The 20,517-nt window shown below is 38.5% G+C and overlaps 1 protein-coding gene across 4 annotated transcripts in view; it reads right to left on the reverse strand.

Moving 5' to 3' along the window:
• Positions 1–3,118: 3,118 nt before the first annotated feature.
• The window catches only part of grik4 (glutamate receptor, ionotropic, kainate 4), a 464,566-nt gene continuing 447,167 nt past the window's right edge, over positions 3,119–20,517 (reverse strand). For all 4 annotated transcript variants that reach the window (XM_067450733.1, XM_067450732.1, XM_067450734.1 and 1 more), the window contains 7 exons: positions 14,408–14,517; positions 12,911–13,084; positions 11,545–11,710; positions 10,901–11,126; positions 9,705–9,833; positions 9,507–9,625; positions 3,119–6,725 (listed from right to left, as the gene is read on the reverse strand). In XM_067450733.1, the coding sequence (XP_067306834.1) occupies positions 6,342–6,725; positions 9,507–9,625; positions 9,705–9,833; positions 10,901–11,126; positions 11,545–11,710; positions 12,911–13,084; positions 14,408–14,517 (1,308 nt within the window). In that variant the 3' untranslated portion in view covers positions 3,119–6,341. The remainder of the gene's footprint in view (positions 6,726–9,506; positions 9,626–9,704; positions 9,834–10,900; positions 11,127–11,544; positions 11,711–12,910; positions 13,085–14,407; positions 14,518–20,517) is intronic.

Here is a 20,517-nt window from a genome sequence, read left to right on the forward strand (position 1 = left end):
ACACACACACACACACACACAGTGAGAGAGAGAGAGAGAGAGAGAGAGAGAGAGAGAGAGAGAGAGAGAGAGAGAGAGAGAGAGAGAGAGAGAGAGAGCATTTCACTTTACTTTTTCATTGTGTTTTTAGATCAAATACATGCAGCCTTAGTAAGCATAATAGACTTTAGCATTCAGTAACATTATGAAAGTTCCCACAGTTGACAATACCGTTTACGTTTTGAGTTCTGAAATATAAGGAACAATTTTGCCATACCTGGTTTTAGAGTAACTTGAGACAGCAGTTTGTACATTGTGCTTACACATGTGTTTGGGCCTCATTCATGAAACAAGAAGAATGAACTGGAAGCAATTCATCAGTCTGTTTGTGTATATATATATATATATATATATATATATATATATATATATATATATATATATATATATATATATATATATATATATATATATATATATATATATATATATATATATATTAGTCCCACTGAATTGAATGGGACAATTTATGCAGAAAAATGGTTTTACGTAAAATGCATGCATTTGTTCTGCCAGTGTTTCATGAATAAAGTTTAAACTCTAATCGTTTACAGCACAGTGCCGTTAATTCTGTCACCAGCTGGTGTCGCTGTTGGCCTATTTTTTGTTGCTCTTCCAAAAGTATTTCCTTTATCGTGTGTTGAAATATAAAAATGAGTTTAATAAAATAATTAAACAAACATTTTATGGTTTAATTTTCTCCCTATAGAATGTCTATAGGATGTGTTTACCTGTTGTTTTCTTCTTAGTTTGATTCCTGTAATGCTCTAATGCCACTGACAGACGCCAGCTGTTTGTTGATTTGCATATGTGAGAGTGAGATTCCTCAGGAGAACCGACTGTCTGGAATAAACGCTACACACATCATCTCATTATTAAAATATTGAGTTAATGCTGTTACATATTAAATAACTTACCTTCTTATGTCATGAATTTTACATTCATGAAAGACGTAGCATTAGGCTACAATGATAATTTGGCTGTCTATGTGCGAGCTTTACAGCAGGCAGATTATCAATGTCTCCCTGTCCGAGATCAATTCATAACAAGGTTAATAAATGAAAAGGAGACGAAAACAAACAAATACTTTTATTTCACTATATCTGTAATGCTGAGATGGTTCCCTGATTATTCAAGCACTGCTGAAGAACAAAAGTCGGACAAATGAACATGGCACGGGCGGCCTACCTGTATTCACAGCGATGTCAACAACACTTTCATTATGAAACGAAGATGACAAAGAGCATTTGGACCTGTTACTTACCTCTGATGTTTTAGAACATTAAAGAGAGTCTAATTCACCTGTAGGTGACAAACAATGATCTGAAAAAGAGTTATAACACTCTGCATTTTAAAACATTTAGAATGGGCTGTTTTAATATTGCTTTTGATAATAAATTATTTGAAAACTGTGAAAAACAGCAAGATAACACTGTACTAAAACAGCTACATTCAAATGCATCTGAGATTAACCCTCACCCTTTCCTGGGGTCATTTAAATAAAAATAAAATGTCTACATTAGGAAAACTGACATTAGGATCCAGGAGGTCAGGAAAGACATACCATTTAAGATATTCTGATCTGAATTAAAGGGGTGGTTGCATGAGATTTCACTTTTTAACTTTAGTTAGTGTGTAATGTTGCTGCTTGAGCATAAACAGTATCTGCAAAGTTACAGCTCTGAAAGTTCAATGCAAACTGAGATATTGTCTTTTAAAGTTGTGGCAGTTTATTGCCTACAAAAACTGCCGGTTTGGACTACAACGAGCTTCTTCCCGGGTTGGTGACATCATTATCGCTTGCTATTAACGTAAACACTGCCCCACTAACACGCAACAAAGTGGGCGAGGCCACGTCGCAATCATTACGGAAGAGAGAGAGCTGTTGCAGTAGGCTAGCTGCAGACAAGCATCTAAGAAAATTGCGTTTTTTTGGAGGGATGGGCTAACAGGAAGCGAACGAGCTGTTCAAAGGACAGTGGAGACAGCAGTGTGGAATAAAGTTAAAATATAAGAAAAAAAGAAGAAGTATTAAGACGTTATATTGCGCCCCATAAACACAACCAAGCCTAGAAAAAAAACACGGAACCACCCCTTTACAAGGGTTATTCATGAAATGTATTATTAGTTATTTTGGACTAACGTTGAAAGAATGTTAATAGTGTGATTAAATAACTATTTATTTATTGATAATATATAGTAATGTAAAAGTAAATACAATAAATAAAGAAATAGTAAAAAAATATTGTTAAATATAACTAAGAAAAAAAATCAAAATTAAATAAAATAAGCTTTCTGGACAAAGAAAAAATCAAAGCAACCCACCTTCGAAATAACCGAAAAAGACTGAGATAATAAATACATAATTAACATATATAAACCATGATAAGATCTTGTGAATAAATGTTTATTAAACAGCTTCTCTGCTGCAGCCCTGGCAGAAAGAATCGTGCTATTGCAGGAAAGATGCATCCAATTGAAAGCATTAGTTTAAAAAATGTGCTGGAATTACGAAAATGGTTTGATAATTGTATATGGGCTTACTATTCTGCGCGCGCAAGATCATATTTTGAGCATGAAAAAGGGCATTTCGCGCACGTGAACTGAGTTTTGCAGAGAAATGTTCGTCTCGCAAATAAGAAAGTATTTCGAGTGAACGAAAATCAATTTTGCATTTAAAATATTTGGATGTGCACCAACGTTTACTTCACATGTGCAACGTCTCGGTTGCTTGCGCTCCGATACCTGCTCTGACTGCTCGAACACAGTACAGTACACGCACGCGCTAAAGGCTAGAGAGTGAGAGAGAGAGAGCATGCGCACACTAACAACAGAAAGCGGCAGTTTTCAGTGCATGGTTTAATGATAATGCAGCTGCTTTAAATTCAAATCTAGTGTAAGGTGTTCTTATATCAGTCACACAGTAACTTAACACATAGACATACAGAGAAAAATGAATTTAAAAATGTGAGATGAAGGATAGTGGAATTAAAAACTAAAACAAAACATTAGGCCTAGAGATCAGTTTTTCATAAAAGTTTTACTTTTTATTTTTACCATAAACGCCACATTTTCTATAATGCCCTTTTATGTGCGAGATGCTGTAAAAGAAGTGAAAGCATCAGTGTCAAACATCCATGTAGCACAAGCTCCATAGTGGCCCCCCATTCACACAGACATCATATATGATGTCTATACCCATTCACACAGAAAGCATTTTTGCAATTAAAATGCAAGATTCAGGTCAGTGGAAATTCCTGCATCTAGACAAGCGTTTTTTACCCTTCTTTTTTCAAAACTACTTTTAGCTGTGAAGCGTTTCATAAAACAAAACAAAAACAACAACAACTTGAAATAAGTTGAAAAGCAGCGCACTAGAATGAAAAAACGTATTCTGTATAAACGACCCATTATTACTCCGCAAGATTCTTTTCACATTTGCTTTTCGATGACAGCCGAAGAGAAACCCATTTTAAAACTGATATAGCGCCCTTTGTGGCAACACAACGCAACAACATGTAAAACCACGTTCGCTGATGTCATAAATTGTAAATTGCAGAGTCGAATTTCTTGTTGTCTGACCAAATCAGTTACGACACCAGAATGAATTAAAGTCAGAGATGCAATTTCAACCTGTGGAAACAGGTTAGAGCTGAATTAAGAAATAAATGGCTTGGAGAAGGGTAGTATGCTGAGAGAGATAGAGGCCCGGCCCTCGGGAATGCATCTGGACTGATTGGGCTGTGAGCTTTGCCAGTCTCACAAAATAAATCCTGTCTTGAGTCATTCAGTCACATTTCGGTCTCTGAACATTCACACTCATTACTATCAAAGCATCATAGCATTGGAATTTAATTTAGTGTTTGAACCCTAAATATAAAGGATTTCTATATTTTAGACATCTGCAGATGATGGAGATATTTCTACAGTTCAAAAATACTCAGGATTGAGTGAAACACAGAAGCTTCAACACACTCTCATGGCAATTTGTAACTTTTATGTTTTGTGAAATGGTGGCTAATTCGTATGAATTTGTACAATCACACTCATACGTCTTCGTACAATCGCATACGCTGGCAGCAGTTATGTTTAGGGGTAAAAATCATGTTTTTATATGAATCACATTGTTTATTCAAAAATAGTAACGTTTTCTCATGAAATCAGGTTGGAAGCTCACAGTGGACCAGATGTTCTTAAAGGGGTAATTCATAAAAAAAAGAAAATAAAATTCTGTCATCATTTACTCACCCTCAGATTGTTCCAAACCTGAATGAGTTTCTTTTTTCTGCTTAACATAAAAGAAGATACTTTGAGGGTGAGTAAATGATGACAGAATTTCCATTTTTAGGTGAACCATCCCATTAAAGTGTTAAGACAGAAATTAATCTCGTGTACTCAGAAAGATTCCCCTCATTATACATTTTTTACCCAGAACATAAAAAACACTTTAAAAATAAAATAAACATTTAAAATGACGTAAACTCACATTTTGGGTCAAACTGGGTCACTTCATGGGGGCAGCCATTTTGTGGTCTGAATTCTGTCTTGTTAACTCCCTTATTATTGGTCACTTTTGCAAACTTGATATGCCTAAATCAACTTTCCTGTGAAAGCATTCAGGGCAGTATCTGTCTGTTTTTGCTTTTTTGGTGACTCTTTAAACCAGCTCTTAGTATCTCTAAAGCAGATGTGCTCATGTCCCACATAGTAAATGTGTCACATCTTGAGGTTGCCCCCGTAGAGTTTTTTACAAGTCTGTGTATCCAGTGAAAACCCACCTGCACACACAGCTTTGCAATTGTTCATCAGATGTCCGAAACACCAAAACACACGCATAGCCATTCCAACCTGTAAATAAATGGAGCTGTATTTGTGCACCTAAAAAAAACACGTTACAGATTGAACCAAAAGATCCAAGAGACAAAAACTTTCACAGAACTGAACACAATGCCATTTATTTTCGTCAGGCACTAACACCGTATTGAAATCTCATTTAGAAATGGATTCAGTTCAATAGAAATGCACAGAAAAATCAACATGGGTAATAAGTCACCTCTAATGGCTCTCCAAAACGTGAAGGCAATTTATTACAATTTGGCACTGCAAGTTGAGGATAACATCATGCCTAATATAAAATAATTTCATTTTGGTATCCAAATTCTGCATCAGCTGTGGTACGTTGTTAAAACTGATTGGTTGAATCCATTTTTAAAAGGTTGTTCACCAGAAGTCTCTCTTTGAAAACAAGATGAACCAAAGACATCACGTGAACAAATGGATGTTCCTGGTGTCAAACAAGAAAAAAAACCAATAACTTTATGAGCTGTTATGTAGTATAAAGAAATACCTGAACATCTGATGTACACAGGCCCACAATCTCCAATGTTTCATCACACAGATATGTCTAGATGGAGAGACCCCGCTGATTTGATCATGTATTGATTTCATCATCATGTTTCAACTCAAGATATCACTTTCCTGACATGTTTTAGAAAGCGAACACACTTGATACCTCCAAGAATCCTGCTAGAATGACAAAAATAAGGGTACATGGAAATCGGCATTAATCCTAGTTAGTTTCCTAATGCAAATTCCTAAAACGGGAGCATAATCTTTCACTTTTCCAAAAATATGTGCAATTGTCATATCTAAAGAGTGCAACGATATGAATCCAACTCAAAAGAATGAAAAGCAAAAGTGTAAAAAGTGTGTCTTTAACCAGAAAAAAAATGAAATTCTTGTTTTTATCCATTCAGTAGCATCTAAAACCCTCGTACATGCACATCAAACATTCAGAAACATCCCAAAAACCTTTTTTAATAGAATATGACTATTAATAAAAACAGATCGCAGTTGTTTTTGTGTTCAGTTCTCTTAATAGTTACTCCGCCAGGGACCGGCATGAGAAGGTGGCCGCACAAAATTAATACAAAAAGGTTGAGCGATAGTGGATCGAGTCCGCAGTCGTCCGCTGTACGCGTCTGTGTGAAAAACCAAACTTAATGGGTGTCGTGAGGAGGAGATAATAGCAATATAGTGGTTTCACAACAAAAGAGGAATAATTTAAAAATAAATCAACAGCACAGTAAGACAAATATACTGCATAGTACAAAGCCCCTCTGCTGTGTCCCCCAAAAGGAGAGGGCTGTAAGGACAGTGTACAGAAACCAGACGCAGCTCCTGGGCCGAATTGAGCAGCATGGACAGCATCTCCCATAGCTCCTTCTCCAGAGCCTACGTTCCCATAATCCCTGGGTCCAGCAAGCCATCATTTAACATCTATCCGACACAGGTAAGAGAGGTTATTCGTGTTCACTGTTGTTGGTGCCCTTCTCCCACTCTATACTCTCCTCGCTGTGGGTAGGTGAAGCTCCTGGGGGGCCGGCGGGGCGCACTCGAATGCCCTGGAAGCGCCGGCACTCCGGGCAGATGCGAATGTGACTGCACCCTCGCGCCACCAGGGCGGCCTCCTGCGCCAGTCTGTGGGAGAGGGGTTCGGGCAGGCCGGTGCCTGTGCACAGCTTGCCGTTGCTGAGGCTCGCCGCCGCCGCCCGCGCCCGCCGGTCGTCCAGGGGCAGAGGCTGCGGTCGCAGCACGCCGGCTCCGCGCCTGCGCCGTAACTGCAGGCTGTCCTGACACAGCACGATGCCCTGCAGCTCTCGTAGCATCTCCTCGCACACGGACAGCTGTGAGGCACAAACACGGAGACAGAGGGAGAGAAAGAGAGAGAGAGAGGCCAGGGGGTCTCACTGACACGCTGCACACAGGGGGGTGGCAGGCAGCACAGCCAGAGCATTGATCAAAATAACACTGGGCTATACAGGGGGCGGTGGCTGTTTATCTGGACTGATGCACCGCAGAGAAATCAGAGAAAACATCCTGAAGCGCTTGGGTGATCTCTGTGTGTGCTCATTATATTCTCAACAAGTTCACTTTTAAATGTGTATTGTTAGATTTGCATTATAAAAAGACATGATAAGTGGGTGGATCTGTTGCGTTTGGGTCATTCTTCGTATACGGTGCCTTAAATGTTAAAAAATTGGTCTGAAATTGCTCCCAAGAAGCTCTATGTTTCGATGGTTATTTAAACAAAGTAATCTGAATATTTGAATGCGTATATTTTTAAAAGAACTTTCATCACTTTACAATAGAGGTGTGGTGTTTTTCTGTTCTCAGGTGCTATTTGTCATCTTAAAGAAATCCTGTCATGAATTAAATACTATCTCACAATATTACAAAAAGAATGTCTTGATTAAAGACTGTTAAATAAATAATCGTTTCCGTAAATTGTTCATTTATCTTCATGGCTGTTTTACAGTAGTATTTTCCTCTTGCCCTCAGTAGAGTTTTAAGTAGTTTCAGTAGACTTTAATTTCCTGAGGTGACATCAAATTTTAAAGCAAATACTATGCATAAACCACCTATTCCACCGTTAGACAAAATTAGCATTTTTAAAATATGAAACAAGTAGGTAACAGGTATCAGCATATGCCTCCAGCACAATATCATTGATGACGTAACCGTAATATTTCCACCCTGTTCAATTAAGGTGTGGTCACAATAGAAATCCATTGACTATTGTCAATAGTGTAGTATAGAAGTCACTTTCAGACCAAGCAGCTGTTGGTTGGTCAACACAGTGAGTTTGTGTTATCAACTCAAACCTATAGGGACATTTTTTGCCCTAACATGAAATTACAGATCACATGGATTATTATTGAAATGGCTGAATTTTGCCCAATTGACTACAAACTTTCAGGAAAAAGCTAATTGAGAAAGTTCACCCAAAAATTAAAGTTCTGTCATCATTCACTCACCCTCATGTCTTTTCAAACCTGTATGACTTTTTTTCTGGAACATAATGTCTCAATGTTTTGTAAATTAATGGGCAAAATGAAAAAAAAAAAAGGTCAAAAGTGTTTGGCTACCAACAATTTTCAAAATATCTTCTATGCCTCACAAAACAAAACAAAAGTAAAACAGGTTTGGAATGGCTTGAGTAAAGGAAATGATGACAGAACTTTCCTTTTTGAAAAACATGAACTTTTAATTCGACACAAACAAAACAAAATAGCTGCTTGTGATGAATTTACATGGAAATTTGATGTTACTTCAACCCGATTATGCCACGTCCCATTAGCATTCATTTAATCTTAGCTGATAAATTCCAGAACTCAGCTGCTGAATCTCAACCAGTGCTGTTTTCTGAAATATATCAACATATACACTAAGCCTATCAAGTATATTGTCATAAGGTTGAAAAGGCACCGCATACAAACTATGACATGATTCTGGGAGCTGTAATGTTAGTAGGCCTTTGGTTGGAGGGACCATCTTGGTGTTGGATCAATGTGATGTGTTGTGGATGAAGAGATTTACTGGACATGTAGGACGTGTTACCCTTCGGACTATGAGGCATGCCAGTGCAGGGCCCTAATTATACACTTACATCATGCACCTCACACACACACCAACATAAACACAAACACACATTACCTAATGCTAATACACAAAGCTACCCTAAGGGTAATGCAAGTATTTAGCTTATAAAAAACCCTTGCAAAACTGCACTGGTTCAACTAGTCACTTGATGTTAAAACATAAAACACAGGTGCACAAACAAACACACACATTCCCGATCAGTTTTCAATTAGCATTTCGTTTAGTCTCGCTTTACTTATATTACCACCCACATACTTATAGATAAACATAATTTTCTGTGAATATTTACCCACAATGCTCTATGAATAAGGGCAATCAATGGATCCTTTTCACAGTTATTAAAATTGCAAAGTTTTTCATATTTACATTTTTAAATACTTATTTTAATGTAAATTACAAAAATAAATTAACGTTGCTGCGAAGACGTTTCTAATACAATGACGGAAAATGTTACATCAGCTGTAATCAATCTCTCAATATTTTCCCCTCTTAAAAATAATTTCATAGAAACGCTATCAAGTATTTTTTATTTTGCTGTCTTATCCCGTTCAACACTACAAAAGTTTACCCAACTACGACGACTTCTACTTCTGAGAACCCCCAAAATGTGAAAAGGGTCCATACTACAGCAAGTCATGAAGACATAAACAAACACTGCTCATGCATTTGTACCCTCCAGAAAAAAGTCACGTCTTGGGGTTCTACTGAAACACGCCAAAGTGTTTATTTAGTAAAAATCACAGTGTTTCAATTGAAACAATGCAGTCTGACACACACAGCCATCAATATGTTCCAGGGAGGAAAATAAAAGACAAAACAATAGGAACCTTATTTCATTCAAACGTTAAAAAACGTAAAACCACGTGTTGGTTGTGACAGTGAAGACCTGTGTAGATGATTTTGAGGTATACTCTTTGGTGTGCTGGTTGTGAGGTGTGGGTTGGGGTGTGGGGGGTTCAGGAAGGGAGGCGCGAGGGCGGGGAGAAGGACAGAAAGCAGAGGCAGGTAAAATAGCCCTCTCTCACCTCTGTTCCTGGCGTATGACGCAGCATCCACACAAACTCCAGCACGGCCATGAAGATGGCCACCAGCAGACCACACACAAGCACCACAAAGATCCCACCGATGTTCTCCATGCCCAGACCTACACAGAATTACACAAAATGATAAATGTTTTAGAACAGATTCAGTTTGGACCTGCAGTTGAGTGACAGGAAGTTCACCTTTCGCTCGATGATCCTCCTCTTTCGGACACTTGCCGCCATCCCACCATTTTCTCTTCAGGATCTCAAGGCGGTTTTCCTCCTGTAGTTTGAGTATGGCCAGGTCAAACTCATCTCTGTAGATAGAGCCTGCAAACAAAACAGTCATAAATATCCACCTTAGAGAAGTCAAGAGCCAGAGCTGGATGTATAATTTCTACTGTGCTGTTCAATTAGCTTATCGCATCCTAAACCCTTTCATTAATCAAGCTGATTAAAACATCTGTTGGACATAAATCCTTGGTTGACATTGGTCAAAATCAATTCAGTGCAATTTATATTCAGCCAATGGTTTCATTTGATTTTAGCTATCCGATGAAAGCCGGGTGCGCACTGTGCAAGTTTGGCTACGACTTTGTTGTCTTGAGACAGATTTCTCTAACTGTAACAAGATTTCTTTCATTATAGGGCAAGTTTGCGACTTATTGTCACATTCTTACTTGATATTAGTCAATGTCTCAGACGAAGTTCTGAAAGTATCCATCTACATTTGTTGTCTATATGACATGCAATAAAAAAGAAAAGAAAAATACACTGCTGTTTGGGATTTTTTGAGATAAATTAATACTCTATTCAGCAAGGATGAATGTTTTCATGTGACACTGCAGAGTGGAGTAATGATGATGAAAATTCAGCTTTGCCACTACAGGAATAAATTATATTTTAATAATATATTAAGAAAATATTTAGAAATATTACTGATTTATTGTATTTTAATAAAATAGATGCTGCCTTGGTGAGCATAAGAGAATCCATTTTAAAACATTCACATTAAATCTTACCGAAACCCCAACCTTTGAATGCAGTAAAATAATATTTAATTTAAATTCCATTAGCATTCACTTCATGTTATGATCATACTACATTGAGTTTGCTCTGGAAATAGATGATAAATTATTCAGGTAAAACATAAACAGTGGATTGCTTGGGTGTGTGTGCTACCATTTCAATTTCCAATGTTAATAAGTGTGACATAACTGATCGGCCACTCAATGCTGTCAAATGTGACCAAAGTTGTACATCATACACTGACATGAATATAGTTAAAGTTTCACAGTGATCTCACTGAGATTATATCATACAATCTGACTAGCAATCACCATTAAAGACTCCACATAAATTAGATGTTGTTTCTCTAACAGAAACCAATTTCTTACCCAGAGGCATGCCAATGCCATAGCCCTTGGTGTCCAACAGGCCTCCGATCTGGGTGAGGTTGCAGTTGCGCTGGCGGTAGTACTCGTTCATTGTGCTCTCCAGCAGGTAGGCATAATTGGAGTTGAGCACTCGGGCGATGCCCTCCTCTGTGCTCTTCACAAACACACTGGGCTGCTTGGAATACATGAAGTTCCACATGCGCTGGTACGTCTGGTAGCGGGAGTTCTAACCAAAGAACAGGAAATATTAGGGTCAATATGTGCACTCCTGCTTCCTCCTCAACCTTCGTCTGGAGTCCTGACAGCCAATCACTAGAGCTTTTGAGAAGGTGAGAGTGACTGTGTTAACCAAGGTGGTTGATAAGCTGACAGTTTGACATGTTGATGTGACAACTGAATATGTGAAACAGCCTGTGCTTGCTGAGAGGCGGGTCAAGAAACGGCCCCTCTGATGCATCAAAAAGTATGAATTAGTCTGGGCAGCCCTCTGGAGAGGGAAAGATATCGCAGGGCTTTGATATTAAGACAGCAAACAGATAAATCCCAAAGTATGGAAGAGCGCTAGCAACATGGTCAATAAACCTGCCGACAGGCCATTGATTTGTGGGTGGAGTTCTCTTCCATTCTGTCCTTGAAGATCTCACCTGGAAGAAAGTCATGGTGGACCCGCCATGCATGGTGCCATATTCGATGGCCGTCTGGTCAGCCAGATCGTCCACCGACTCGATGGGCACCTCCATCCTCTGCACAGTGAGAAAGGCCGCCAGGTTGGCTGTGTAGGAAGAGATGATGATCAAGGTGAAGGCCCACCTGGAACGACAAACCAGTTTTAGACACGAGGAACGCAACGCAGAAGCAGCTCTGACCCAACATCAAAAGAGCTCTGCGCTACTGTGAGCTTGGAATCCGAATGAGAAGTTGAAAGGCTTTTCTGAATACGGTATGCCTGTTCAGAATACTCAAAAATAGCTTGCTTTTATTCTCCACTGACCTCAGTGTGCTGCAGTCGGCAGGGCCTCGAAAAATGACAGTATAATAACGCAGCAGAAAAACAGAGGCCAAGTGAGAGTAGCACTTTTATCTGCTACATCCAGCAGCTGACAATGCGATCAGGGTATAGAAGAATGTAATACTCTGCTGAAAAGAACATAATGGCTGGGTAATGCTGGTTGAGTAATTGGTAATTCAGTTTAGGCATGCAAAACCTAACTGGTTTTTGCTGGTTAAGCCAGCTGAGCTTAAAGACTCATAAAAACCAACATGAACGTATAATCAGGGGCCAAATGAGCTGTACTGGATTCAGTGAGTTTTTATTTGAGGAATTTGATCATACACAAATGTACAAATGTTTCAATCATTTATTTAGTTCCCAAGAAAAAAAAACATATAAATTCAATATTCAATAAGCATTCTTCTGGATCAAACAGAGAATAATGGTGCTAGCAACACCAAGTTCATAAGTTTGATTCCCAGGAAATGCAAGAACTGATAGAAATGTCTATAATGCAATGTAATGCAACTTTGGATAAAAAGCATTGGTAAAACTAACTTGTTTATGAGAGAAGTTTTAATTTTGCTGGCCATTTTTGCAGATTATTTAGTCATGAGCCTTGCAGATCGGGCCGTTACATCTCAGATAAAGAGTCTACACCTTTCTGCCCAGGTAGATTTTACATTGCTTTTAGAGGGATAGTTCACCCAAAAATGTAAATTATGTCATAATTTTCTCACCCTCAAGTTGTTCCAAAACTTTTTTTTATTAGTTATGATGTAACTCATGTTTTAAAGTCAGTTTAACATAATTTAATTTGAAATAACTTAAACATCCATGTTGATTGTACTGCAAAAGTTTTTTTTTTTTTTTTTTTTTTTTTACAGTGTATACAGGATTAATGAGGAAAATACCAATATTATTAAACTTCCTGACATTCTGGAGACCAGGATCCAAATGCAACATATTCTGTTGACCATCTTTTCAGAAGAGAGAAATTGTTTATCGCGCGCTCTTACCATACTCCACTGACACAGCGAGTGGACAGGGCTCTGGGGGCGATGGTGGAGCCTTGCTGCATGAACCCCCCCACAGGAAACCAGAAACTGTTGCCCAGAGAATACTGGTTAATCAGCAGGTTACAGCGCCCCTTCAGGCATGGGTGCGGGTTGTACCATTCATAAGGAGTTAGCCTGTGTGCCACAAGGAGCGATAAAAAAGAAAGAATAAAAAGTAGTAAACATAAATGAGCCAAGAACAATTTTAACAGCTGGCAAAGCATGAAGTCACCAGTACTCCCTGTTGGCCATGTAACCTGTTTTTTGTTCCCTGAAGGGGCTTTGCAAGCTTTAGCCATGACTGACAGGGCACTAATAAAAATGCACTGCACTGCAGGAAGCTGTCGAGTTACTCTTAAAGCTGTGCGACAACCCCACATTATGCTTCTGTTGAAATGCCGAACACAAGCAACGCAAAAGAGCTAACACAGGTCATAATTCAATAGAAATGTCTAAAAATATTTATACATTATAGAGATGGAAACAAAGAAAAACCCACATGCACAAAATCTCCAAAGATACATTTATATAAAATGTCTTGACAGGTAATGTTCAGTGAATAAACACACAAAACACTCCCGTTGTCAGCAGAAAATCAGCAGGCTACTAAAAGGGTATAAAACATGAACATTTTTTTTTGATCCAATGCAAAGCTGGAAAATAAAGTGAGCTTAAAATTAAATATCTTCAAATACACCCTTGTTGGTCCAGCATTCCCACCAAAACAATCAGATTTCAGGGTAAAGTTTAGGACTGTTTTACTGGACCAACAAAGGATATTGATCCTGGAACAACAACATTTCTATGAACCAACAATTCTAACCTCCTCCTAAAATCAGAGAGCAAAGATTCGCTCTTATAGTAGTGACATTCAGAAATCCTATCAACTAATTTTTGTTCTCCGGTTTTAGTAGAGGGTTTATTTAAGGGTTTTAGTTAGGGATAATGTCTGGTTTGGTGTTAAAGCAAATTCACAAAAACAAAAAAAAATCCACTTTTGTTGTATAGAAAATTAAATCTTTAAAATGGTTCCACAAAAAATATGAGGATGAGTGAATAATTACTTTTTTTTTCCATTTTTTGGGTGCACTACACGTTTTAAATTTGTATGACTTTAAAAGGAGAAGTTTGACAGAATGTCCAACCTATTTGCGATCAGAGCATACAAGCTTTTAGTGAATGATAAATACAATTTCAGTCCGGTTCTGACATGAAGCTACTGTATGACTAGTGCATGATTCATACGGACCACTTTAATGTTGCTTTTATGGGGCCTGACAGCCCAAATCCCTGTCCATTTTCATTATATGCAAGACAGCAGACTAAAACTTCTTCAAAACGTTGTCATACAGGTTAGGCGTAACATGAGGATAAATAAATAATGACAGAATACCCCTTTAAGGACAGTGATGATGTTAATAAGTTCCTGCAGGTGTCAGTGTGGAGCTGAGTATTTACCTCGCCACCAAAAACAGCACGCAGCTGACTGCCAGGTACGCCAGCAACATGAAAAGCCAAACCCCAGGAGAGAATGGATCCAAAAAGGAGAAATACCCAGGTCTTCTTCCCTATAAAAACAAAGGCATCGTTAGGATTCTAAAACTAAAATCACAAAGATCCTCATTCAATTCCAGTAAGTAAACATTCAAGAGATTTCAGGTTAAAGACATTTAAAGGCTTTTACGGTTGATTGGCTTGATCCAAACAAAGTGCTTGATTTTCTGTCTCCTAACCATTTTGGCACACTCGAAAGCTCCAATAACTGCTGGAACAGAACTCGTGAGCTGATTCTGTACACAAAAGTCAAATCCAATGATCTCTCCTAGAGGTACTTTGACAATCGGTGGTCAGCAACAACTTAACAGTTTCTTATCAATGAGAAACTAAGTGTGAAAGCACCTAAGCTAATCTATCTACACGTCACAGGTGTCTTACAGATGGCGAATCTAAACAGTGCCAGCGATGGATACGCTCGCAAACAAATCATTTGGGCTGTTTTTTGTTTTGTTTTGTCAGACTACAAAAACCAGGTTTACTATAGTGCTGAAATGAGTAATTACTCCACTATCTATCCTGCACCAGGCTGAATATTCATTAATGTGACTGCAATCATCTCCATATTAGTGTAATTGAATGGCATTGCTGTTGAGCTGGACACTAAAAGCTGTAATTATAGCAATAACGAGAGGCAAGCCTGTCTATGGTAGATACAAAAAACTCTTCATGGCTCTTCATGAAAAAAAAAAGCTGCTAGTTCAGGTGTAGTTTTATTCTTAGCCAGGTTGCTTTAAACTTCCTTATGAAAACTGGCATCGAGGGATGGGAAAATTCGGCCGTGTCTGGAGCCTGTATGTGCCAGACTGAGCACGTGTGAGATCTGAGGAGATAATTGTATCGTGACTTACGGCGAGAGGGACTTGCGGATGGAGCGCACGGGGAGTACGTTAAACGTGGTGTTGGGTTTCTGCAATCTGCTTCCAGCTGAAGCAACTTGCTTTGTTTACAGCCGCTCTCTAAATTCAATTTTAAGGTTTAAACAAAAGCACAATCAACACTGTGCAATGCAGAAGCCTGCTGGAAAACAAGTGAGAAAACATTACTAGTACGCATCTGTCTCAGAGGTGAGCTACACAGGTTATACACGCAGTTTAACAGCCATTCGAACATGTAACCTCAAAAGTGAATCTTCCCTTGATCATTTAACAAATGAGCACAGATAGATCCTCCCCCAGTTTGACTGAACAGCAGTGCAATAGGGCAGTTCTTGCTCGACTCTAGTGGGTCCCCATAGGCTCTGATATGTCTCTGTGGTGTTATGTAATTTTTTTTACTTCTGGCTTGTTGAATTTGAGGTAAGAAATAGTTTCTCTCCCCGGTTATACTATAAAAATTGTCTTTGAGAAGCGCTGCTGCTTTGGCTGTCAAAATATAACCATGCACTAGCAGAAGCAGCTGCAGAAGCCTGCAGTCATACCACCTCAACAGCCTCTCTCACCAGGGTTCCCTTGGATCTAGTTAACCAGGTCCTCATTAACATTTTGCACTACTCAACATATTCAATTACAGTGGAGATTGCAGAGCTGTTATTACATGTGTGGTCTTACCATGTTGATCCTAAGAAATTATGCATTTGTATTTATTACAGCTCTAGTGTTTCTGGTAACCATATTCAGCACAGAAAGTTATGAGAGATTTTTAAAGCTGTCAGTTTATTAAAACAATTAATTACGCCTTTTGGCGTTAACGTAATTGCTCTTGAGTTTGAATTTGTTGGTTTTTCCCCCTTTTTCCAAATGTAGGGCATTCACTTTCTGAATAATAAATAAAACCACTGTTGGCTTTCTCATTAGCGGAGTTTCATTCATTGGTAAAGTTTCATACTTTAATGATAATTACATTTCACCATTCAATGACTGCAAATTGATTTTACTTTTGTTTAACACCTCATACGGGTTTGTAATTTTGCCATTTTATGATTTTGAAAGGCTGGTAAGACAAAGAAACGCCATTTTCTGAACTGATCAAAATGTTTGGGGTCAGACATTTTTATATGAAAGAAATGAATACATTTCTTACAGCAAAGATGCACTGGGTTGATCAAACATGTCTTAAAAGACTTACAAATATTTATCTTTTAAATAAATGTTCTTTTGAACTTTCTAAAAAAAAATCAAAGATTCCTAAAATAAGTCATCATGGTATCCACAAAAATATTAAGAAGCACAAAGCTTAAAATAAGTCACACTGTGAAATATGTGTCACAATAAGAGAAAGTTGCAACTGTGAAGTATATAAATCAAATACATAAAAAAAAAAAAAAAAAAAAAAAAATCACATTATGAAATATAAAGATACAATTACAAGAAATAAAGTCAGAATATGTGAGATTATGGGCCAGATTTACTAAGCAGTGCAAATTAGCGTGAGCGCAATTCCATAAAAGCTCCGTTGGGAGTTGACAGTTGTGCGTGTGATCTACTGACGACGCGCAAATTAAAGAATACAGACGCAGACGGATCATTTCCATAATAACCAACCTAATCTACCCATTAGCTTCTGGTTTTACTAAACTTCTGGAGTGGTAAATTAAGCCACAAACAGTAAATTAATGAGTACAAACCTTAGTAAATCACCTCACCTTAAATCACACAGGATTCATTTAAATACTCTCCTCCCATAAGATTTGTGACCGAAAGGGAAACTCCTACAAATACAAATCCTACAAAAAATAACTGCCCATGTCGTTTCAGCACTAATTTATCACTTTGTGTTTTTAGTAAATCCTGACAAAAGTTTTTAATGCTAAAAGAGGGCTTGAATAAAATGGATGTGCATGGGTTCATCTCGATTGTCCTGCAAACTCGAGTTATAAACTCTTTGCTAGTCTACTCAGTGATTTGCTGTTTGCTTTAGTGAAGCTTCTGCTGCAGACTTCCCTATGATGAGAAACAGTGATATACTGACAGCGCATGTTTACCAGCCACTGTCAGATCTACTTGGGCTGAAAAGATTTGAAAACCTAATGTTCCATTGAATTCTGTTGAACGACGCTCTAACCGGTAACATTCACAATATTTCATCATCTGTCACTATAAATGTCCAGATTTAAAAATTGTCCTGCTGTAGACTCATTTTAAACGGAACTATGCAACCATGGCGGATAGTAAACACACATAGCTGGAAACAGCCAGATGCATTATTTCAAATCTGAAGCATGCCATGAAACCAAGCGAATTGCTGTGAGACAAACGATCAGTCATGAGTAAAGAGGGTTCAGCGCCGTAGAGGCACAGGTCCTTCACAGCAGCTCACAACTTGAGAAACATGTGGCCAGTGGGGACATGGTCTTGTCACAGCTGGAATGCGCAAGTGAAGAAAAAAAGTGTGTTGACTTTTTTGTGTTCTAAGGGGCAGTGGCTCTTTTTTTCCCTTTGGTGCAGATATTGCCAGTGCTCACTGTATCATCTAATTAACTTGTTGCACTAATTAGTTATTTCAACCTCAACCACACCTAATATCGCTCCCTCCCTGAGTGCACCACACAAGATGAGGAGAGAAAGATTTTCACGCATTTGTGTGTTTGTTCAAACTCTTCAGTCTGCACTCCCATTTTTATACACAAACAAATTGGCACATTCCATACATTTACGTCTACCAGTGCGTCCAATTACACGCTGCAATGGAGAACCCACTGTACTTCCAAACATGTAATTAAAACGGGGCCGAAGGCCACATTTTATTCCATTTGCCATTGTTATTGATCAAGCTGAGGATTTCATTTAAAGTTTGAAATAAGCTATGGGGGTCCTTGTAGAAATCAAAGCCTGCTGGATCAATAGTAAGTGGATTAAACCTAAACAAGTGCACGCACAAGCATCCAAATATTGAGAGCGCCATGGCTGTAGGGTATCGATGAGGGAGAAGAGATTATTCTGGGCAGGAGCACCGAACTTTAGTCGGTTCAGGAGTTGGACACTGAAACACTGGCAAATATAGTGTTTGAGGTTTCACGCCTGGATATGCGTGGCCAATCTTCCCTGATTTTACATTTCATCAGTAAGACCAGAGTGTGAAGGTTGAATTAGCAGAGCAATAGCACAGCTGTACATAAAATACTGCAATTCACACAACATAATGTGAGACATATGGGAGTTCAAAAGAGGACAAATTGTTGGTCCGGGTCTTGCTGGACAGGACAGCAAATCTTTGCGGTGTATCAAGAGCCACGGTATCCAGAGTAATGCCGGCATAGCACAACGTAGGGCGAACCACTTCCAACAGGACTGTCAATGCCAGAGGAAGTTGTCTGAAAGGGATGTCTATGTAACCTGGATTGTAAAAATGAAATACATTTCTTCCGACAGATTCGCGGCTCTGAATTGTGGCAAACTGGGATCTCCAGTTGAGTCAATATTCAGAGTCGGCTACTATAGACAAACCTTTGATCACTCGTGCCAATGAAAAATGTTAGTTTTGTTGGTGCCAACATTGCAAATCTTGGGCTGTAGACAATGTGAAATGTGTATTATTTCTCTGATGACTCCACCAACACTGTCTTTCCCAAATCCGTGGGAGTAACAGTGGAGAAGCTCCAAAGAGGCTTAACACCCAGACTGTTGCTGCCCAGAGTGAAGCACGGGGGTGGATCAGAAATGATTTGGGCTGCAATATCATGGCATTTCCTACTGTGCTTGATGTGTGTGTCAATGCCAAGGACTACCGAAACATTCTGGAAGACCATGTGCACCTAATGGTTCAAACATCAGGATGATAATGCACCAGTACGCACAGCAAGACTGAATGGTTTGATGCACATGAAAGTAAAGTTGAACCTCTCCAATGGGGTATTTTGGAAGAGCAAGACAGAAAAGGTTTTTCCTCAACAGCATTAAATAGTGACCCTGGCTATTGTTCTGGAACAGAAATGGCTCAAAATCCCTCTGGCCACTGTAAAGGAACTGTATCTGTCATTCACGAGATGGACTGATGCCATATTTGCTGCATAAGGATAAATCATTGTGGTCTAAAACCAAGTGTTTCAGTTTCATTATCCAACCCCTGTATATCATATTTATGATGCACATGATTTTAATAACAAAAAAGAAATCAACCAACCAAATAAATTAATTAATCAAAATGTAATCATTTAAATGATTGACTATTAATAGAACATTTCTATAAATAAACTCTCTCTCTCTCTCTCTCTCTCTCTCTCTCTCTCTCTCTCTCTCTCTCTCTCTCTCTCTCTCTCTCTCTCTATCTATCTTTATATATATAAATTTGTGAGATGTGGATGAATTTATGTAATGTAGATCCGAAAGATTCGATTCTCTGATTTGTGGCGCATTATAAATCAACTCACATGACATTATAAATGGTTTTAAATCTCAAAACACATTCAGTTTTTTTAGAGCAGTTTGTCCGATTAGGGCTACTGTAGAAACATTACGGCGCAAAATGGTAACTTCACTCTAAGCATTGTATGTAGATAGAAATGGCTTATTCTAAGGTAATAAAAACATAATGGTTCATTATGTAAGGTCTTTATACTCCACTGAAAACATAGTTACGTTCGTATATTGCATTTCAATTAATAGAACCTCATAAATATTATACACTGCACCTTTAACTATAGACAGTAGATGTATACAAATATTTTAGCAAACAAAAAATTGGTTTTTATATTGTCATTGTCAAATCAATGTGAAACATCAGCAACACTAGCATGAACTAATTAATATTCATGAGCCCAGCCTTCCTCCATGTAGTGACAGCACAATCTGCCTATTTTCAGCCACTAACCCACTGTAAAAGTTAAAGTGGTCCTTATTCTGGGTCAGACAAGAGCAGAAAGGGCCAGGGAGAGACAGACAGACACAGAGAGTGCTTTCCAGCCTGAGAACAGCTCTACACTGTAAAACAGCCTTTTATCCTCTTTACCTTTGTGAACTCATTTAACATCCCTCTTATGTCTTCCGTCACTGTTCTCTCAGTCTGATAGTCTCAGAGTCACTCAGTGTGTCTGTCTCTGTGCCTTTCTCAATCAACTTTCCCCTTTTTTCTTACTT

This window comes from Pseudorasbora parva, chromosome 8 (genome assembly GCF_024679245.1).
Source record: "Pseudorasbora parva isolate DD20220531a chromosome 8, ASM2467924v1, whole genome shotgun sequence".
In the NCBI taxonomy this organism is placed as follows: Eukaryota; Metazoa; Chordata; class Actinopteri; order Cypriniformes; family Gobionidae; genus Pseudorasbora; species Pseudorasbora parva.